This window comes from Serinus canaria, chromosome 9 (assembly GCF_022539315.1).
Source record: "Serinus canaria isolate serCan28SL12 chromosome 9, serCan2020, whole genome shotgun sequence".
In the NCBI taxonomy this organism is placed as follows: domain Eukaryota; kingdom Metazoa; phylum Chordata; class Aves; order Passeriformes; family Fringillidae; genus Serinus; species Serinus canaria.
Window position 1 is genome coordinate 24,411,258 of NC_066323.1, and position 23,364 is coordinate 24,434,621.

General features: G+C 41.1%; 1 protein-coding gene across 1 annotated transcript; it reads right to left on the bottom strand.

Annotated features, from left to right (window-relative positions):
• Nucleotides 1-13,405: 13,405 nt before the first annotated feature.
• Nucleotides 13,406-22,667, bottom strand: RBP2 (retinol binding protein 2). Its single transcript, XM_009089364.4, has 4 exons — nt 22,544-22,667; nt 19,752-19,930; nt 15,215-15,316; nt 13,406-13,488 (listed from the first exon to the last, which is right to left on the bottom strand). The coding sequence occupies exons 1-4, from the start codon at nt 22,614-22,616 to the stop codon at nt 13,435-13,437; spliced, it is 408 nt and encodes a 135-aa protein (XP_009087612.1). The 5' UTR covers nt 22,617-22,667; the 3' UTR covers nt 13,406-13,434.
• Between the last annotated feature and the right edge of the window lie 697 nt (nt 22,668-23,364).

Sequence of the window (23,364 nt, forward strand, 5' to 3'; positions counted from 1 at the left end):
TAGTCTGAGTTGCCCAGCCTGTCTCTAACTCTCTAGGAAGCATCCCAGCCTTGGATACAATCCTGACCAACACACCAAACATTGCCCTGACTAGAATACTGAGGAATTTAAATGCCAGTAAAGAAATAAAAACTGTCAAAAGGCTAGAGCTCAGATTAGAAAAAAGATAACCCCATCCCCTCCAAAACCTGCAGCCTGCCTATAGCAGCCTGGTGGTGCATAAAATGATTGTTTCCAAAAATGGTTGTTCCTTCAAATACAATCATGTATGTGGCACATGCTGAGGAACGAGCTACTGCAGTCAGTAAAGGAGAGATCAGAATTTTGTATTTTGTGTCATCTAAAATAGTATTGCCTGACACTTTCATTACAGACCTGCCTTTTCAACTCAGTTCTGCCAAACCTCAGCACATGGGTTTGGATTTTTTGTACTGTGTGTCTTCATCTCAACAAGATAACTATTTCAGACTGTTTTCAAATTTCAGTAGAAAGGTTTACTATTTTTAAGAGGTTTTAAGTGAGCACAAATACCACCTTCTTTAAAATCAGCAACAGGATAATCAGCATACTTTCAGCAGCATCTGATATGGATTTAATTTAAAAAGAAAATCTAAAGTATTAATTGTGGTAGCACTGTAGTATGTGATAATGCTAATAACAAGGGGAGATGTCCTTAAACAGACAATTCTGAGGAAAAAAAAGGTTGTCAGTGAGAGAGACCAAAGTGTTGTATATAATATAAAGACTCCAGTTCTTGACCTCTTGTGCTACAGCTTCTTTGGGCCCATTTGATTCATTAGAAAAGTGCTATCTTTATGTCATTCATGTAATCACTTAGCAAGAACCATCCTGATTGACTTGTTAGTGCTCCTGATTTATTAACACTTGCTTCTTGTTTTATTTCCTGGAGGCCACAGTTCCAATTCTGGCATGATTCCATTTCCATTAAGATTGGTGGCAATAGGGCAGGCCTTAAACCACAGAAGTGCTTTGGAAGGCAGCAGTTTATATCCTCCCAGGTATTCCAAGTTTGGAGCTTGTAATTTCTTTCTTTATCAGATTTACAATGCCTTCCACTATAGTTGAATGTTGGTGCTAATGTCCTTTTACTGAGTTTTGAGGCTTCAGATAAACGTATTCCATTTTCTCTGCTCATCTTCAAACCTGCCAAACTGTTCCTAAGATCTGATTCAGTGAGCAGTTTAGTTTGCCCTGAATATAGTCTTGAGATAATGTGAACTAGAAATCCTAAAATGATTTCTTCTTGTCTGAGGAGTATCAGCCCAGTAGCTACTTAAAAATTTCTGTAATGACACTGATTTCAGGACAGAGAGATTCTGTGATTTCAATTTTTATTCGCTATTATATATTTTTAACTTATCGCTGCTGACTACAGAGTTGGAGCATTCTTGGGCAATGATTCAGCATCAGATTTTCCATAAGCTTGCAAAAATTTTTTATTGAATAGCATGGGGTTGCCAGCACCCTGGAAAACTGAGAACACTGTGTTTGTTTTCTATTAAAGTTAGACAAAATTGACATAGAGTTATTTTTTTATCCAGATACAAGGTGGTAATAAAAGGAAATTTAAAAACAGCACTGTGGACACTGAGTCAACATGAAAGGTTTGTGGCCAGGCTTTGACAATTGACTGTAGCTTGTGAAGGAAGGAAGTAGGTTGTTTTCTCTTGATCTGGCAGTTTTGCATTTTCCAGATGCAGAGGTGAGGCTTCAGCTCCTAGCAAATTCTGCACAATGTCCAGAACAATCCAGAATCTGAGAATCTCCATATCCTGTCCAACAGCCTACACGGTGTTTGCCTCAAAGGAACAGCAATGATGGAAAAACTGCTTTTGGGGCAGGGCAGTGATATCAGACAATACCTTCCACCTGTGCATTTCATCAGCAAACAAAGGAAAGGGATTGGGTTTAAAGCACATATTGTCACTAAAATCCCAAGGCACAAACTCTTTTCCTTTTATCATTTGATAGCAGTTGTTTCCCCATGGGCTGAAATGCAGCTCAGCCTTGTGCTGTGCCAGGCACAGAAAAGCAAACCTCGCTGCTGTGTCTTGGTAATTTACACAGGGTGTCAGAAGAACGTTCTAGAAACCCCAAATGTGACCATAATACAACACTATTCTCTCAAGATATACCTGTCGAATGGAAGGTGGCTTTGTCAACAGGTTGGGAACTTTTTTTTAAAAAATCTATTATTATTCTAAAATTAGGTTACGGCAGTGTAATATGTAGGTGCTTTTCTAGGAAAGGTCAAAGCCCTCTGTATTTATGATCGGAGCTGCATATTTACATGGTTTATGAGTTTGCATTGTGTTCAGAAAACCAGCAGCACACAGGATTCTGTGGCATTTCCGCAGCACTGAATCTGTGTCTTTGTACTGGAAGATATTTCTTCACAATAACCCAGTAACAAGTTGTTTATGGAGGAGAGCAGGCCGTGATGAAAGCTATATTAAATTTTATCCTTGCTCTTTTGCAGTAATCACATATAAATAACATACTGCAAGAGGCAAATGTAACAATATATTTATATGTACAAGTCTTATACAAGCACTGTTTTTTTGTTTTTCCATTTCCAGTAGAACCTGAATCATTAATTTTTTCAGAAATACAGTCATATTTAAAAAAATTCAATATTAGTGTGTGGTGTGTAGCTTCTTTGTGTAGTCTGAAGACTGCAAGTCATCTCAACAATCTCTGCTCATTGTTTGAATTTCTAAACTCAGAATATAGCAATGAATTCTTTTAGCTTTGAATAGCTCTTTTTCAATCCTTGCTCAGTATATTACTTAAATAGAACCTGAAATAGGATTTGCAGCATTCAGATCTTCTGGACAAATTCATTCCCAAAAATGAAGTATAAAATCAGTTGATGAGTGAGGATCAGTACAGAATCTCAGTTTAGACTAAAACAGTTTAGGCTTTTCATGCTAGAGGTTTCTGGTTCAAATCTTATGCTGCTGTTCTTGCAATTCTGTAAAACAGTCAGCTTCCCCCTCCCTCCAAGCAGTGATAATAACCATCACCCACACATAGTTTTATATCCTTTAGCAATTCTTCCATCGAAAATGGAGATGGATTATTTCTTACATGGCTTTCCAAATTAAAACTGAGGAGTTTTACCACGTAGCCAGTATGTTGTTGGAATTTTGTCTCCCCAAAGTTAAAGTACTTGGAAAGTTGTGATGGGTTGTGAGTAAAAAAATTATCTTAACAGTTCTGTTCTTGAAAATAAACGACAGGGATGTTATTCAATTTTCCACAGGGGTGTGACAATAATGACTATTTTTGATTTGAGGGAAGAGGGCAGTGACAGTACAAGATTCACCACTCGATGGCGCCTTGATTCTGTGCATCTCCATTTAGTTTTTCTCTCTGATGTCTGGACACAAAATCCCAAAACTGGTTTTGTAGTAAATCTGTCTGGGAAAAAATATTTATCACATATTTCTAAAAGATAGTTTTTAATGCCTTCTGCAGAAGTAAATAAAATTATTTAAATTTTCACTGATGCCTTTTAACTCCAGTCTTTCAATGAAAAAAGGTGAATTCGCTCAGTTTTGGTTCAGCAGTTCTTCAGTGTAAATATATGTGGGCAGACAATGGCATGGGAATGGTTCCTGGCATCAAATCGGCCAACAAGGTTTTTTTCCTTTGTGATACCTTTTCCTGTGTCCAGGGGCTGCACTACACCCGTGACAAAACCCCAAATGTAACAGAGTTTAAGATTTTGCTCTGTTCTGTGCCCACTTGTCTGTTTTGCTGACAAAATCAAGCCTTGCTGAATGGGTTTGTAACTGGAAGAGGTGTCATCCACTGTTTGAAACGTTTTAAAATTAGTTACAGAATTACTTGAATGAAATGCTGTCTGATTTTCAATGTGAACTCTTCCATGACAACTGATGAATATTGTTACATTCAACGTATTAGAAATTAGTGCTGGAGTTGTTTGAAAGCTCTTCTGAGAAGAGATTCAGAAGGTTGACTCTGTCTGCAAATAGAAGCTGGAAATGTATGTAAAATAACACTGGAGACAATGTCATTCTGCCAGCAGGATCTTTAATGATTATGTGTTAGCTGAGAGAATTCTGCTGTTTGGGAAAGTAGATTTGATTTGCACAAGACAAAAACTGGGCTTTGCTGGCTGTCATCATGTTTGTGTTTATAGATTTGTGACAAAAGGAGTTTTTTGGCAATAAGCCTTTGCAGTGTAGACCAGGCTTTGAGGAAATTTTCCTATGCTGAAGGTAATAGTATAGAAAAAAGTGCCTATTGCACTACTCATATAAGTGCTCTAAAAAACCAAATATCACAAAGTTAAAGCATTTATCTCCAGAGTAGATGCTGCAAATTCTTCTGTGGCTCCAAGTAACTTCTGAAAGTTACAACCTCACACTTTACAGGGAACTACAGAAACCAAGATTCATTTCTTTTGCTCTCTAAATACTGCCAGATATTGAACTGGATATAGAATTTCTCACATGAAATCTTCTCCTACCAAAAGGTGTTCACTGGTGCTTTTTATTTTTTTTTCTTTTTTTTTCTTTTTTGCTATATAATCGTTATAATGCAGGGGGGAAATGGTGATAAAAGCACCTTTATGCTCCTCAGTCAGTGGAGATTAATTACTGCTGAGGCAGCTGGCAGGGAAGGATAGGATAGTAATGTTTTAATGGTTTCATTACCAAAACCTATGGAGTGGTCAGGGAAGAAGGATAAATTATAACCTTTTAACAAAGTGAGATCAATTGATAGGAATATTTTCATATTTTGGTCCTTAAGTCCAGGTGGAATCCAGAAAAATAAACAAAACATGTCCCTCAAATGCTCTAGCATTGACCTAATATTTGAGAAAATTACTTATTTAAGGGGAAACTGGCTACTAGGTCTGAGGCTGTGAACACACTTGGCTGCAGAACTCTATCCAGAGTGGATGGACTGAGGATTCTTGGTTGTCCTAGAATTGCTGGCTATCAAGGCAGAGGTCTGCAAATATTTGGAATAAATTGCAAACCCAGATTATTAGATAAATTGTTGCACTGTTGTGATACTGATTTATTCTATAAAAGAATTTTAATCTGTTGTGATACTGATTTATTCTATAAAAGAATTTAAATCTGTATCAATGCCATTAGGAAACAAATTTGCAGGGTGAGGTGAGATATTTGGGCCTTATTTAACTCATCCCAAGGTGCCAAAATGTGTTCAATTTTTCACTGGAAGATTCCAAATATGTTCTGGGTCTCTTTTTATTTAAATTATTTGCAGAAGGACAGGTACCAAGTTTTGTCACGAACTTTATAATAAAACCTGAGATCTGAGAAGCTGTTATGCTGTTTTCATGCAAGGCCTTGCTTATATTTGTTTATATTGAGAGACACAGTAAGCAAAACAGGTTTTTTTGTGTTTTTTTTGTTTTGTTTTTTTGGGGTTTTTTTTGCGACCTCACGAAGGACTGACTTTCTTATTTGAAAGAGACAACAAAAACTGTATTAACTGTATCTAGAGATTTATCCTTGTGAAGAGGCCTGTTATAAAAACCTGGAAAGCCAAGCTCAGGCCAAGCCTGGAGCTGCCTGGGCTTCCACTGGGACCACACTGATGTGGCCAAGGGTTCAGCTCCTCCTGCCACTGTCCCTTAGTCCCTGCCTCTGTCCTTTGCTGTGCTGCAAAACCCCTGTGCAATCAGCAGGGCCAGAGAATGCCTGGGGCTGCTTCTTGTTTTGGATGACACAGGTCCCCCACACCAGAAATCCTTCAGTTCTGATCATCCAGGGCCTTGCTGTGGAAAACAGTTATTTTCATTTAGCAACTCTGGCTGTGCTAACATTTTAACTAAGTACTCGTGTTTGCTGTGTATTCAGTTTATGCCATCAAGGAAAGCAATTTGCTGTAATGCTACACAAGGCACCCATTAGTAGCAAACAGCAATCTGTGTTTTCAGAGAACCAAGGCTGTTATTTCACAAAGGGAGCAATTCAACTCTGCCTTAATCCTCTAACCAGTAAAACTCATCCTCCAGGTGTTTTTCCTGACTATTTGACTGCTTTTGGCTTCTCAAAAGTGTTTAGAAAATAAAAGTCTAATTTAAATTAAGTTTTGCATGATTATTAAAGAAATACAATATGATATATGTATATGGAAATAATTGTAAATTCTCACATTTTTTTAAATGACAGAAAAAAAAATGCCATATGTCACATGCCTTTATTTTTAGCTGCTTCTTTTCAATATCTAAGCAAATAGAAAAATGTTTAACTTAAAACCCTATCTCTAAACCTTCAGGAACTTTGCTGCATTCATTTATTGTATCAACAACAGTGAATAGCAATACACATTTTTCTGACCCTGATACTTTGAATGCATGAAATTCAGCAGCTTCACAGTCTACAGTCTGTTTTCAGTAGAGGCCTGATCAGGATCTGATCTGGCTGAACTGAATAAATGACTCCCTGCAAGTGCTCTGACTTAAGCAGAACTACTTGCAGAATAAGCTCCAATATCTAGTTTGACACCCTTATAATTATTTCAAAACCTGAAAATTAACTAAAACCATATCAAGAAAAGATAAAATTATGTATTTTGAGAATCTACTGTTGTCTCACTTGTTACACCAACGGAGTTTTATTACAACTGTGATTCAGTTTTCTGCCAAAGCTCAATAACCTTTCTCTGCTCAAGCTGGAAAGCATGACCAGTGGGGGGATGTTTAGGCAATGTGTAGAAAAGGCACACTAAACTCTTCAGCTGGCCTTTAGCACTGCTGCCCTGTTGGAAGAACAGTGCTTTAGTCTGATCATCAGGAAACTTAAGCAATCTTTGGCTTCATGGCACCTCAAGAGAAAACGTATTCTTTCATTATTAAAGTTCTTTTCCCCTACACACAAGTAGGGAAAGATGAGCTAATTTTGAAAAAACAAGAGAGAGACAGCCAGAAAAAGACAAATCATATCTATCATATCTATCATTTAGCAGCAGAACCACCAAAGCGTGGTTTCTAGGGGATTTTATCTCATGGTTGGGTTCATTGGCATCCAGCTGAAGGTTTTCCATGGTTACAGGCATTTATCCTAAATTATTTTCTGGGACTTGATAAACATGAGCTCACCCTGTAGCCTTTCTTTGACTGGAGGCATTCTATCAGGCTATTAATTTTCAGATAATTTTGTAGAAATATTACATTTAGAGATTTTAAACTTTACAGTCATGTTTGCTTGACCAGTCTGCCCTGGACAACTGGTTCAAAAGATGTGGGGGTGTAGGCAAACAAATGTTGTGGGCACCTATGAACCCTTCTACCCCTGGATGTAAATACATGTGTGTGTAAAGATGCATATTATATATATATATATATATATATATATATATATATCCATGGATATGGTACATGTGTGTATCCAAAAGTGAATGAAATAGAGGTGACAGGGGAAGACAACTAAGAAATGACAGGAAAACAATTACCTTTGGGTGCAGTGACAAAGGCAGCAAGGGCACTGCAAATTAAAAAGTATGCCTGTTGCAGTTTTCACAGGGTGCCATCCCATTTAACTTCCATGCCATGATTTAATTCTGAAGTCATACCTAAGTTTACAGGAAAAGCCTTTGTGAAGGGTTTACCAGACATTCAGGAAGCCTTTCTTTGAAAGACTAACCCAAACCAAACCCAGCAGAAATCCAAAGTACAGTAGCATGAAAACAGATAAAGAGAACTTCCAATGTTCCTGTTTCTGGGTCTTGCCATACATTAGTAGCTTTTCTCTTACTGCAGGGACTCTATTTGACCCTTTTCCCCCATAAAAGCAGTCAGAATTGGAATATCTGTGGGATCTTCTTGCCAGTCTTTTTGCCAGCTGTTGCTGCAGGCACACTGATAGGTTTGCTGATGGAAGAAGGTAGATTCTGGGGTGGGACCACAGAGACTCTCAGGCTCATCTGCCAGTCTCTTCCAGCCCTTCAGCTCTTTGCAGAGCAGAGGCACTGTCTGATGGCCACCTGCAGTTTCCATGCTGCAGTTCCAGGCTGTTCCTACTTGTTCTGCCGATCTTTTCCTCTCCTGGAGCCTGGAGGAGTGTGCCCCTATTCCTTCCATGTTTATATTCTTCCTCCAAGTGAAGCCATGTTTGCTCTCACATAAGACAAAGCTCCTCATCTTTCCATGGATTCCGCCACCTTGAAGAACTCTGGAATATCTACTGTCGTTGCATTCCCATTTCTATTTAATAGTGACTGAAGCACTGCAGTGTGAGATATAATTAAAGCAAATGTGCTATTTAGAGAATAACTGACAAAATTTTCACAGCTATTAAAAAGCTTGTCTCATTAGTGTTATTTTAAATCTAATTTTTACAAAATGATTTCTTCTAATCCTCACAATCTGCATAAGAAAGAAGTAATCAGCAAGCTGAAATTAAAGTATCTGCAACCTCTGCCCTTTAAATCAGTCACAAATTAAAGAAAATAATCTCTTCTAGAGGGAAAAAAACTTGCTAAAGAAATCCTTTCTATCAATCTCTCCCCACTAAAGGAAAATATATACCCTTGCTTAAAAGAATACAAATAAATCTTACTAAGCAACATTTTTTTGTTTAATTTTGTCTCCATCAGATCTTGAAGTAAATGCTGATTTAAAAACCACAGACTTCTTTCCAGATGGCAGTGGAGTATTTTTCACAAGCAGCAGAGCATGCAGGATATCCATGGCAAATTCAGAAGGCATTCTGTGCGTTTCTGTGACCCTCCAGAGCTGCAGAGGAAGGCAGCACTGTAGGGCTCTGCCACAGAACATAGCTGGCAGCAGCTTTTACAGCTTTATTCTACAGCCTCTGCCGGCAGTGTTGCTCTCTTCTTTTAGCAGTTGGCAATAAAATGCTTAACTTTTTGGAAGAAAAATTGGCTCAATGCAGAGCCAGTTGGCTCAATGCAGAGATTTTTAGAAATTCCACCATAAACATTTGCTCCCCACAGCTTTGTCATTGTCATTTGAAAAGCCCAGTGATGGGTAATGGTACTGATTCTTTACCCAGTACTGCACTCATGAGGAAGTAGTTTTGAGTTGCTCAGGCTTTTCTGTTCTGGATTTATTTGGTTTGCATGGCCAAGCTTTGGTAGGGTGGAGCTCCAGGGGTGGCTTCTGTCAGCAGCTGCTGGGAGTTTCCTCTGTGTCCAGCAGAGCCAATCCTGGCAGCTCCAGAGAAGGACGTGCTGCTGGCCAGGGCTGGTCACTTAGAAATGGTGGGAACACCTCTGGGAGAACAGATCTGAGAAGGGAGGAAAAGGTAACTGCACAGCTGTGGCCAGAGAAGAGTGGGGTGAGAACCTGGAAGGGGAACAGCTCAGCAAGGGCAGGGAGGGAGGGCAGGAGTGCTCCAGGCACCAGAGCTGGGATTCCTCTACATCCCAGGGTGAGGCAGCTGTGCCCCTGCAGTCCATGGAGGGCATGGGGGAGGCAGAGATCCACCTACAGCCCCTGGGGACCCACCTGCAGCTCACGGAGACTGGAGATCCACCTGCATCTCATGGAGATCCACCTGCAGCCCCTGGAGATCCACCTGCAGCTCACAGAGGGCATGGGGGAGGCAGGGATCCACCTGCAGCACATGGGGATCCACAGGAGGCAGAGATCCACCTGCAGCTCATGGAGATCCACCTGCAGCCCCTGGGGACCCACCTGCAGCTCACAGAGGGCATGGGGGAGGCAGAGATCCACCTGCAGCACATGGGGATCCACAGGGATGCAGAGATCCACCTGCAGCCCCTGTAGGAGCCCAGGCTGGAGCAGAGGAATCCTGGAGGAGGCTGTGACCCCATGGGTGGCCTGTGGCGAGAGGGGCCCTGCACCCAGGCTGGAGCAGCCTGTCCTTGGAGAACTGACCCATGGGAGAGAGACCCACACTGCAGCAGTTTTGGGAGAACTGTGAGCCTGTGAGATGGACACACGTTGAAGAAGTTCCTGGAGAACTGTCTCCCATGGGATGGGCTCACGTTGGAGGAGTTCCTGGAGAACTGTGTCCCGTGGGAGGGACCCCACGTGCAGCAGGGGAAGGACTCCTCTCCCTGAGCAGCAGGAGAAGCCACGGGTGAGGAACTGACCATAACCCCCATCCCTGTCTCCTTGCACCATCTGGGGCAGGAGGTAGAGCTGGGAAGGAAGGAGGGGTGGGGGGAAGGTGTTTTCAAGATTTAATTTTGCTTCTCATTATCCTGCTCTGTTTTGTTACTGATAAAGTCAATTAATATCTCTAATTAGAGCCTGTTTTGCCCGTGATGGTATCTGGTGAGGGATCTCTCTCCCAGTCCTTCTCTCAGCCCATGAACCCTTTGTTGTTTTTTGTCCCCCTGTGCAGCTGCAGAGGGGAGTGAGAGAGAGGCTCTGGTGGGTTCCCAGAGTCCATCCAGGGTCATCCCACTACACTGGATCAGAAGGTTGCTGATAAATTCCCTTCCTGGGGCTGTATTTGAGCAATATTCTCTGTGAGGAAAAGAATCTGTGCAAATGGTAATCCTTCAAAACACCTGAGACAGCACTGTGTGCCAGAGGGCTGAAAAATGTGAATGAACATTCTTTGATTTACCAGCAAGATCTGTTCCTCCAGCACAAGTATTTAATCTGCTGACAAGGAGATAAGGGACTTTGAACAGCTTAGAGACCAGCCTAACATCACAAATATGATGCAAACAAGGATAACTTTGGAAGGAATTATAATGTCACAGAATGAGTATCTCCTCTGTCTCCAGCACTGTGTGTGCAGTTGTAAAGGAGGCCATGAGTTCTTGTGTATCAGTCTGTGCAAAAAGAAAATGTTGTTTGGGAGAGTAAAAAAGCCTACATATTTCATCACTTCCTGTTAAAATGTCAGAAATTTTCATTTTTGAGCTAGGCAAAAAAATAGGGTCAGATCCAGTTTCCTCCCAATCAAAGTCTACTTGTGCTCAATTGCCTGCTTCCTTCACTTCTGAACCATAACCATCAGACAGAGCTAGTGAGCATAATAAGAAACCAGTTGAAGAATGTTTGCTTTCCCTCTTCAGACTCATCATTAGTGAATTGATGATAGTTTCTTGTGGTATATGAAAGGTTTTCTTTGGACTTATGATTTGGTGTGAATTTACAAACAGGGTTACTCCTGGCAAGAACCAACCAGGAGAAATGTCACTGATTAAAACATGCACATTTTGTTTCCTAGTGATTACAGTCTGATAATTTGAAAGCTTAATGAGCTGTGGTACTTTTTTTATCCTTGTAACTAGCAGAGACTTAGAACTATGAATTGAATGCATTTCTACTGAAAAGTCCAGGTCAGGGCTGAATAAGACAAAATAAGAGTTTACTAACTCCAGTGCAGTTTCCTCTGTGCAAGCTAACATGAAAGCATTGCCCAGGCAATGGACACAAGAAGTTTGATACCAAGACAACTTTTATCAGGAAAAGCAAAGTCCAATTCATAAAAATATCCTGACATATGCACTTCTATGCCTGTTGTGATTTAAGTCCAGCTGGCAGCTAAGCACCACGGAGCCAATCCCAGAGAAAACTCCAGGGCTGAGCTTATGACAGTTTAATGGGTGAAGAAAAAGCTGCCTGCACAAGCGAAGCAGAACAAGAAGTTCATTCTCCACTTCCCAGGTGGGTGTTCAGTCGTGTCCAGGACAGCGGGGTCCATCTCGTGTAACAGCTCCTTGGGAAGACCAAGGAATTACTGAGGAATGCCATCCCAAACACAGCAGTTTTCTTTCTTCCTACTTGCAGCTTTATATGCTCAGCATGATGTTCTGTGGTGTAGAATATCCCTCTGGCCAGTTTGGGGCAGCTGTCCTGGTTCTGCTCCCTCCCAGCCTGTTGTGCACCTTCTCACAGGCAGAACAGGGAATCTGTAGTCCTTGACTTAGAGGAAGCATTAATTAGCAGCAACTAAACCAACATGTGATATCAACATTATTCTCATACTAAATCCAAAACACAGTCTGTACTAGCTATTAAAATGAAAATTAGTTCAATCCCAGCTAGAACCAGGATAATGGCCATGGCCATAGAAGTACTGGTAGTACATTATTCAGATTTTTGCAGACATAACCTGGTTGTCAGCTGGGAGACTCCCTCCTTTCCTACCCTGAGCTACTGACAGTGAGTGGGCTGAGGAGCAGGTGGAGATGAGGAGAAAGCATATGCTCCTCCATTTCTGCCAAAGCTTTTTCACGTCTTTTCTGTACTTCCACTGAGCCACTGGTCTGTTCAGTGGATTTTCACTCCTCCCATACTAAACAGAGGATGGGGGCCTATGGACAAGAGGGAACTTAGCATTGCTAAAGCTGATGTGGAAGTTTTTATATCTGAAAGGCAAGGTTGTAGGAAAGACAGTGTTTTTTATTAGAATAATTCATGTCATTGGAAAAAGCAGATGAGCTTTTGGGCATACAAGCTCTTCTGGGGAAGGTGTGCATACATTTTGTTGAATAATAAAAGTTTCTATCTACTGAAGTAGTGTTTGTCATCTGTGGTTAACTGAAACTTGCCTTTAGCAAGAAAGATGAATTCTTTTGAAAAACCCTGAGTAAAACTGAGAAGAATTGCATGGAAAAGATTTTTCTTTTACAGTCTCTGAAAGGTGGTACAAGGTGAAGATTGCAGCATGCTGGGCACTCTTTCTGCACAGGCTACATGCAGGCTGTGTATAGTCTGCAGTTTTCCTCTCAGTCCCAAGTGTGCCTTAGTTTTCACACCATGGAGCAACTCTTCAATGCAGGGTTTGCTTCAGACAGCAGATTTCCCCACGGGCATGGTTATTAGGCTGCCAGCTCTAACTGGAACTTACAGCCTTGTCATTGATCCATGTTAGGATGGTACTGAGGAGCTGCAGCACTTCACAAAGGCCGTGAGATATTGATCAGGTGATAATCAGCAGCAGCTTTAGACCTGGGCCGAATCCAAGGGAACAGTCCTGATGTGAAAGGACATGTATTGTGCTCAGTGAGGCATTCTGTTGCCTGAAACTGTGGACTTAGTGATCCAGGACTAAATGAACTAGAAACAGTCCAGTGAATATCCAGTGTTACCCAGTCACCCAGAGACATTATGATAATACAGCACTATGGAGACACAGACTGTGACTGAAATAATTGTGACTGGTAATTCTCAGCCTTGTTGCTAACAGACATTCCTCTGGAAAGCATTACACAGATGTAGGGAAACATAATTTGAAAGACAATTACTTTTATTTAACTCCAGACTGAAAGGTAAAGAAATTTATGTGCTTTGTAACTGTTATTTCTATAAAATGTGTTTGTTTCCATAAACAGGCACATAATATCTTCACATAGAAGTATCAAAAGAATGAAAATCTGGCTTCATTCTTCTTTTTAGACAAAACATAACAGCACAACGTTGTGATGAAAATCTGGGAGGCTTTCTGCTCCATTTTAGTTCTTCTTCTTAAATGTCTGATGGCACACCTGGTCTTCACATGTCAGTTCCTACAGTATTAAAACACTTAGTAAGTATATAGTGGTAGAAGTTTTCTTTTGCATATATATCAGATCCCACCAGAAATTGCTACAACTGAGCCACTGTATTAAAAACTTATGCTTATGAAACAGAGAACAGTAAGAAAAGTGCATTATATGGAACCAAACAGCAGGTATGCACTTCATGTTGCAGTAATTAGTTTTTGATACATGAATTGAACGCTAAGAAGAATAAACATGAACAATGCATTAGAATTTTGCTTTAATTCAAGGCTTTTTCATGTTCTGTTATTAAAACAATATACTGTAATAGTTATAATTAATGTTACTTCAAAATTCATGAGATGCACTGAAACAAGGAAATAAATACAAAAAGAGGAATGCTTTCAAAAGCTGACTTTTTTCAGAGGTGTGCCCAGCTGTTTCTCAGGGGCCAGAACAATGCACCATTGCTGCCCAGGGCTGCAGTGCCCCCTTAAAGGCTGGCACAAATGCAGCCAGTTTGGCTGGTGCCATCAGGCAGCATTCCTGAGCCAAATAGGCCTTGCAAGGGACTGAAAAAGGTGGCCAGCGATGGCCCAAACCTGCAGGACAATTTCTGAAGACTACTGTAAGGATCTGCTTGCCTTTTCCACTAGCTTCAGCCAAAGCCTTGGTGCCAGCATGTGGAACTTTCTAGGCCAGCTCTTGAAAGTGTGTTCAGACAGAGCTGCAGAAGTGCACTGAACAGGAGATTTCAGTTGGGTGGCACTTTGTGGTTTTGAATTCCTGTCTTTGCCCTTTCAGGCACAGAGATGGGAGCCACTATGACTGCCCACACCAAGCATAAAGCAAAGCTGTGAAGGAGCAGATTGCTTGCAGCAAAGCTTAGGACAGAACAATGGGCTCCTCTCAAGAATCTTTCTCCATCCACCTGCTGTGCCACCCAGTATTGTCATGCCCATTTCTTGATTGCTTTCCCAGGAAACTCTGCAATCATTATCATTATGAGAAATGTTCAAAAAATGAGTAGATGTGGCACCTTGTGACATGGGTTAATGGACATGGTGGTGCTCAGTCAAAGTTGGGACTTTGTGATCTTGGAGGTCTTTTCCAACCTTAATGATTCTGTGATTCTACAGTACTGTTATTTTGAAATCTTTACGCCCAACACTGATTGCTGATTTCCTGCACAGGCTTTTCTAGCTTCTCTTGGACTCACCACATCTATCTTTGGGCTACAGCTTGCTACTTTAGGTGTTTGAATTTATTATTGAAGTAAGAAAAAATAATTTCAGTATAGGTTGTTTGTGGGATCCTCTTAAATATCCGGGGGTTTCTGATCTCTATTACAGCGCAGTGTCCTTAAATTTCTTATTGCTTTGCTCAGAAAAAAGACTAACATTTATCTTGCAATCTGATTGGGGTGGTTTTTCTTCTTCTTTTTTTTTCCCCGCCTATCAGTGATTATATAAAAAAAAGATTACGTTAGAGGTGCAATGTAACAGGAGGGGTTGAGAGCTGGAGGGAAGTGGACTGGAGCAAAAAAACCACTGCAGGGCTATGACTTAATTGGGAGCAGGTGGACAGAAACTGAGCATTCCTGAGTTGGAACAGAGGAGAAATTTCCTTAGAGTTCAGAGATCAGAACTGTCTAAAGACCTTTCTAACTAGAAAAAAATAACAAATCCTTTGAAATGGAAAACCTGTGCTGCAGCCTCAGTGATGTGATGTGGGTCTGTGGAGCAGCCCTTACCAGATGCAGGATGTCTCCTTCAATCCAGTGCTTCCAGCCTCTGTTGTTCTTTTCGCCTTTCTGAACACAGACCAGTTTGTCACCATCCCAGGTCACCAGGGACTGCATGAATTAGATAATTAACTCAGTTACATTAACCAGAAATTTATGAACATATAAAATAAGTTCAAACAATGGGAATACACAATTACAGTTGCTTCCTATCATTTGCCAATTTCCTCATTAAAGAAACAAAACCCAAAGCATTTAAACAAAACCCAAATGCATTCAGGGTGACAGCAGTGAGACAGAGGGAAGCTCTTGCAGCGCTTTGTTGTCATTTCCATGTGTTTCTTCACATACATGAGTAACAAGTGTTCACACTAACCGGGGAATTGCTGAGTGTGTTTACAGCTACTGGTGCAATATATGCAAAGTACATTTTCCCCTTGCTGTTTAAAGTCATTAATGAAAAAAGTTATATAGGGTTTCATGAGTGAAGACTTGAAGGCTTGTACTGCAAAGTGCAGTGCCAACACCTTTGCTAGCTCTGCATAAAGTAACAAGAGGAACAGCACGTTACTATCATCTCATGCACTAAATTTGTTTGTGTATTTTACTGTACTTTCTGAAATGTCTGATGGCACACCTGGTCTTCACATGTCAGTTCCTACAGCATTAAAACAATTAGTAAGAAATTTAAAGAGATGTGATCATAAGCTGGACAATGGGCAGTAGCTGACCCTGCCTGAGCAAACAGGTTGGACCTGGAGAGATCCCTTCCATACTCAAACATCTCCTGCTCTGGCAGGATTCCAGCTAGCAGCAGCAGAAAAGGTCCTGCTGATTCTTGTCCAGGAGCAGGATAACCCTCATCAAGGAAAAATTCTCTTTAGAGGCTGAATTATCTGTCTACAGATGTGCCAGGGTACATTCAAAGCAGCTTTGTTGGAATTGCTCTGCATTTGAAGCACTGTCCTTTAGGGGTGCATTTAACCATGTATCAGACAAGTCCTTATTAGACACCAGTTACAGTCCATGAAAGCTCAGTTATTATAAAGCGGCAAGCGTACTGGGAGCCTAATTTATTTTCTAGTCCAGCACTGGTTGATTTATTTCTCTTATGAGGGAGCTTTCCATTAATAACGAGACAAAACTCATTCCATTTCAGTTAATTTCTTTCTTATTTATGGAATTTTCAAGCTACATGCTCTTTAAATTATCCATGCCCTCTTTACATTTAAATGTTGCCTACCAATTTTATTACCTTCATCTAACTTTAATGTGTTTGAGGCATTGTTTTCTAAATAAAATGACCAGAAAATATTTTTAGAGCCATTAAGAAAGTAATGGCATGACATGCGTCCTTTTTCCTTCTCCCCATAGAAACAAATAACATGATTTGTTTAGAAATTGGTATTAGGAAAAAGTAATTAAATCTGGTAAGGTTTTAATGTTATGTTGTTTGTTGTAAATGCACACAATTCCTTCCTTCATTTGAAGTTCAATTCTTTCATCTCCGTTTCTTCTTCCTCCTTCCTTCCGTCATTCCTTCCTCATTCTTCCTTCTTCAGCCACTCCGCCACTTCCGCCACGTCCGCCACTTCCGCCATTCCTTCCGCCACTTCCGCCACTTCCTTCCGCCACTTCCTTCGCCACTTCCTTCCTTCCGCCACAACTTCCTTCCGCCACTTCCTCCCAGCCACTTCCTTCCGCACTTACTTCCTTACACCACTTCCGCCAGAGTGACTTCCTTCTGCCGCTTCCTTCCTTCCGCCACTTAATTCCATTCTGCCACTTCCTTCCGTCGGCCACTTCCTGTCACTTCAGCCACTTACCTTCAGACACTGTCCTTCAGCAACTCTTCCTTACTTTTCCGCCACCTTCCTTCCGCCACTTCCCCTCGTCTTCGCCAGGAGGAAACACTAAGGAAGGAATGGCCTTCCTGACGGAAGGTAAGGACGGGCAGGAAGGAAAGGCGGGACGGCCGGCCGGCCGGGCAGGCAGTAAGGAAGGATAGGAAGGAAGGAAGGAAGGAAGGCAGGAAGGGGAATTCCGACACTTACTTCAGCAAATTAAGTGCAGAAAGTCCTGAAGAAAAAGCAGGCCGCCAATATTCATTCCGTATTTGAAGGAGTAACGCAAGGAAGGTGAAGGAAGAAGGAAGGAAGGAAGGAAGACGGGACCTTCATTCCTTCCGCCACTTCCGCAACTTCAGCACCTTCCGCCAATTCCGCCACTTACGCAACTTCCTTCCGCCATTCCGCCACTGCTTCCGCCCTCATTCGCCCACTTCCTGCCTTACGACAACTTCCTTCCTTACGCACTCTTCCTTTCCTTCTGCCACTCCCTCCTTCCGCCACTTCCTTCTTCTTCCTTCCGACCACTTCCTTCGCAACTTCCTTCCGTCCACCACTTCCTTCCGACACTTCCTTCCTTTCGGCACTTCCCCAGTTCCTTCCTTCCGCCGATTAATTAAGTGCCGCCACTTCCTTCCTTCCGCCACTTCCTTCCTTCTGCCACTTCCTTCCTTCCAGCCACTTCCTGTCATGACACGTCCTTCCGCCACTCCTTACTCCTTCTGCCAAGGTCCGGAAGCAACGGAATCACGCAAACTTACGTCATTTCCTCCTTCCTTCTGCTTGAAGGCCCCTTACTGAATGGCCTTAAAGGACTTAGTCCTCCGTACTTGGCCTCTTGCATTCCTGTAATCCTTCCTTCCTTCCTTCCTTCCGTCCTTCCTTCCTTCCTTGCTTCCTGTGAAACTAATTACTTCCGCAAATTCAGTACGACACTTCCTTCCGCCATGCCTTCCGCCACTGCCTGACCGCCACTTCCTTCCTTCCGCCATTCCTTCCGCCCTTCCTTCCGCCACTTCCTTCCGCCAGCTGAATTCAGCCACTTCATTCCTTATTCAGCTAAATTACTCCCCTTCCGCCACTTCCTTCCGCCACTTCCTTCCGCCACTTCCTTCCGCCACTTCCTTCCGCCACTTCCTTCCTTCCTCTTTGCAGAGCAAAGCTTTTGTAGTGGTGATGAGCACTAAAGGAGCACTAATTGATGGATTTAAGGAGTGATGAAATTAATGAGTCCTTAGATCCTTAGCAATGCCTTCAACTGATCTGAAGAGATGTGGGAGCAGTGTTTTTAAGCATAGACTTTGTCACGGGAATTAGTTCCACTCAGTGCCCACTGGAGAAGGAGACAAAAAGAAAATTTAGATGTAGGGATATTCAGGATAGTGAAAAAAAATGGGTTTTACTCTTTGATGGCTTGCAGTGCTGTGAATGAGAAATAATTTGGAAGAAATCATAGGAATTACCCTGCACAAAGTTAGTTTGAGAATTAAAAGTGATCTGTGGTGAACAAGTTGTGTCTTCTGCTAAATTTGTGCCCCTCCAGTGAGGGATGATATGAGTTCAAATACAAATATGTCCTTTATGCTGCTCCTTTTCCTGTGGCAATTGCCAAAACAAGCAGGTCTTGTTGACAGAGAGTTTTGATCTCAACTTCTCCGAGTTTGGCAGCTGCGAGCTGGGTGGCAGAACAGAGGTGTGGAGATGGAGGTGTGGAAATCAGCAGAGCTGATAACAGAGATTCAGTGAGTGATGACCAAGGGAGGAAGGGGATGCTGGATTAGCAAGGCTCCCATGGGGACAGCCAATGGAAATTTCACATCTACTGGCCTTTTTCGTCTGAAAGTGTTGCTTAAGCTTTTAGGGTGAGAAGAAAGTCAAACAGAGGCAGTACTGATGCAGAAACATGAAGCTGAATTCAGGAAGTGAATTGGTGTATTGTTTTCCTCCCTGATTTCTCTGAGAGCCTTGTTTGAATCCCCCAGGAGCTGACTCTGCCACAGGAGGTGGGGCAGGGGCTGGAGCACTGCCCTTAATCCAGGTGCTGCCCACGAACGCCCCTGAAATGGGTCTGAGCAATGGCCCCGGGTTCCTGGGCAGTGCTGGGCTCAGGTTTCTCCAGTTATCCCCAGGGCAGTAAAGCACCCACTGCTGGTCCCCCTGCCCTCCTGCCCTGCCAGTGCCCACCCTCCAAGCTTTGCTTCTAATCTTTGTCTTGCCCCTTCCCAAAGCTCCCCTGACAGTAAAAGCTGAGGGCAGGTTTACTTTTAACCATGCCCAGCTGTTAAACTGCCCAGCTGAGACTGATCAGTGCAAACCCAGCCATCCCAAAATGAAAAGTTCTATTGATGCAGTCCTAAGTTCACAGGGATCCACTCCCATTTTCCTTTAGGAGGATGCATAGGTAAAAATACAATTTTGCTACTTTCTAGATACATAAGGTGTATCAGACAGAAAAGCTGGAAAAATTCCCCACTAGAAAAACCTAATTAATGATTGTCCTCACAAATCTCAGTAGCCATCCTGATTTGCATTTCTAATAAATGCTTGTAGCAGGAAAGAAAACTGTCTCAGGATGCAAATTACTTCTGCTTTATAAAAATCCTCTGGTGTCTGTAAATCATTGGGGTTTGACTTTGGGAACAGCAGGCTCCTGGTGCTGACTGTGGAATGAACAACACACACCAGCCCCAGGTTTTTACCTTCACCACTCGGTTATCCAGTCCTTTGGTGTGCTCCTCAAACTCCACCCCCACAGTGTAATCCAAATCATAGTTTCTGAAAGTGCTGAGTGTTTTGGTTTTAAAATTGTCTCCATTTTGAACAATCTCCTTTGTTTGTTTCAAGTGTTTTGCAATCTTACGAGTTGCAAAATCAATACCTGTCAAAAACCAGAAAAGAGAGTGAAAATTCCAGTGTTTGGTAATGAACGTAAAGCCCCACAGCATTTATATTCACACATTTCAAAAATAAAGTAAGTCAAACATAGTTCCACAAATGGTACTTTTACCTGCAACATTTTTCAGAGAAAAAGATAATTTCAAATAAAAATAATCTTGTGTTTACAAGTACACTTTCAACTTGAGGCTCTTCCACTGATAATAAATTTATTTATTAATGGGATATCTGTGGGAATGTTGGGAGCATACAACATACAGCCAGGAGTGAATAGATGCTGGTATGTTTAATCACCTGAATTTTTTTGAGAATGTGAAACAAGAGGGGCTGTTAAGCCTGACAGTGCCTTTTTTGCCTCACTAAAGAAGGATCTCAGAATAATATTCCTTATCAGAGATTTAGTGTGTTAGACTGGGTATGTAATCAAGGGAGAATAAGTATGTGATCAAGAGGACCTGGGCATGGTACTTTTATGATGAACCTGTAGTCTGGGAGTATACAAGAGGTTAATTAATTAGCTTAAAAGAATGAAAATTCTATTAATGAAAAAAGAAGCAATCAAATAAGAAGTGAAATCCATTATTGTTCAATAGCAGACACACAAATGAATTGCAGTTCAAAAGGAGACAAATTCAAAGTCAAAAGTCAAAAAACAGCATTTGTGTAGAGCACTTGACAGTTTCTGTTTCATATTCTGTCAACATTTCCTGCAGTACTGATCTCCTTGGCACCCTGACTTTGCTCCCCACGAGGACCAACGTGATGCTGCACACACTGCTTGGCACTGGGAGCACTGCTGTCACCGTGGGAGAGCTTCCCTGGCACCATCCCAGGCTGTCCAGCGGCCCCAGTGCCATCCCCATCTGCAGTGAACGTTTCTGAGCAGCTGCCAGGGGGTCCTGTCGGGTGCTGTGTGCACATGAAATCCCCTCCCATGCTCCTGCAGTTCTGAAAGATGGGTTTGGTTTGCTGGCCATCCCCTGGTGGCTGTTAATCACTGCCAGCCCAGCAATGGCACTCACTAATGGAGCCCTTTTCTTCTGCTAGATTCATTATCCTACTTGGAAAGTACTAATTGAGTTGAGTAAGAGGATAGGCTTGAAAAAAATGTGACTTTTAAGCATGGGGAATAATGGTCTTGTTCAGTATTTATATGCAAGACTTCTTGGTATATTTTATCTGCTGTGGTGGATTAAAGGTAACTCCAGGGCTGATTTATAGCCAGGCAACATAAAATTTAGTTCTCTCTGAGGGCAAAAATGTCTAGACCTCTAAAGAAATGCTATTTCTGACTAATATATTGGTCTTGTAGCTCCTGGAGAAAAATCAGGGTGGTTTTATTAAAGCATGGTTTTCATAACTGCATTTCTAACAATATAAGCAATAAAAATGATATGTAGTTGTATTCTAGTATATTTAAATACTTTGTAACATGTTTATGATAAAATCAAGCTTCCTGACTTAGAGGGCAAACCTAAACTTTAATTAAAGTATAGAAATGTGTATGCACTAATTAAAAGGACAGATGAATTAAAAATACCCCTCAAAACCTGTGTGCTTTGAATCTGAGCACATTAATACTTAAAATATCAACAAAATGTAAAATGGGGAGAAAAAGAGCAGAAGAATATCTTTTCACCCTTTCCCTGGCATTTCTTTCTGTATGCATCTTTGCATATGCTGTATGCAAAGATGCATACAGCACATGCATCTTTGCACTGGTTTTGGTGTTGGGTTATTTTTGCTTATTTATTGGCAATTTTAAGTTACTATAGCTGATTGTATAGATATAACTTATAGTTTATATAGGCACATATGCACAAAAATCACTTCAAATAACGTGTATCTTTCTCCTGAAATTCAAGACATTGTCCTAATCATTCTCATTTTCAAGCACTCTCTCTTTTTGTTCCTCACAACTGTATATACATATTATTTACAGATGTCCCTGAAGTTATTGTGGTTTTTTTCCACAAATGCAAAAGCTAAAAACCATGAATAGTGAAACTTGCCTTTCTCTCTTAAGAGAGTTAAGGCTTTGGAAAAATTGCAACTGCTTTCAATTGATGATGAATAATGATAAGAGTTTATTTTTATGTATTTATGTATTTCTTTTATTTCAGTCTGCACAGAACAATCAATTAGGATTAAGGTTCTTTGGTAAAACTAGTAGAAAATCAGTTAAAGCATCAAATTTTTCATCCCTGTACCATAATTAGTTCAAAGAACTAATTAAATAATGGCATTATTGTTAATTTACTGCTATAGAATATCTTATTCCTCTTTAACCAACTTGTGGCTCCACTGTTACAGTAAGAATATACCAGGAGTAAAAAAGAGCTCTAAGATCTGAAAACCTGTTGGTATCTGTTTTTTCATTCATATAAATAAAGAATAACCTCTTTTGCTACCAGTCTTCAAATGCTTATATATTTAAATCATTGCAATTTTGAAAACAATTCCTTGATTTGTAATATAATTGGCAGAAACCCTTATGCCACAATGTATATTACAGAAAAAGCTCGTTAATTTTCAGAAGGATTTGACTTAGAATTGGATCATTTTCTCTAGATATAATTAATATTTTGTCATTTACCTAAAGCAACCATGTAGCCCTCGAAGTTTTCATTGGTCACCATCTCCCAGGTCCCATTGTAGTTGGCAGGCATGGTGGCGAGAGCCCAAACCCAGCTTCAGCTCAGGAGCACAGGCTGGACAGAACTTCTGCTCAGGGAATCTTTTATAAACCTTTCCAGACCTTTTTTTCCACTCAGGTTTATGGTTTTGTAGATAATGCAGTTGAAGGGGCAGAGTGATAACCCTGGAAACTTTGCTTCCATTGCCAAGGTTCAGTGGAACAGGTGGCAGACAAGGAACAATTTCAGAAATATGGAGTAATACAGGATATGATTTTACAGTGACCTTTGTAGAGAACTGCTGGCTATTATGGGGTACCTTTGAAATATATTGAACACCGTGGCAAATTGTACAAGCCAGTTAAAGCTTCCAAGGTGAATTGGTTTTTAGCTCCTATCTACGTGTCACTTTTCCCTGTGAATCTGAGTCCCACGGAGCTGACACATCCAGAACTCCCAGTTAAAGCTGATGGAAGTCTTAAATGTGAAACAAATGTTAGAAAGGGCAGGAAAGAGAATACTCCTGTTCAAAATATTGTTTGATTATCAATATATCTGCCATATACCAATAGCTGCATTATACCAACTACACTTTCAATTTTTGGTTTTGGTTTAAGAGCAAATTTAGCAAATGTAAACTAAATCAAAATCAATCATAATTAGTATCAATCCTGCCCTGAAAATGGTTTCGTAATTCCTCTGAAACATGTCAGTTTTTATTGGAAATCTATTTTATATACAGTTGTGGAGGAAACCATAGATTTCAGTTGTGCTGATAAGC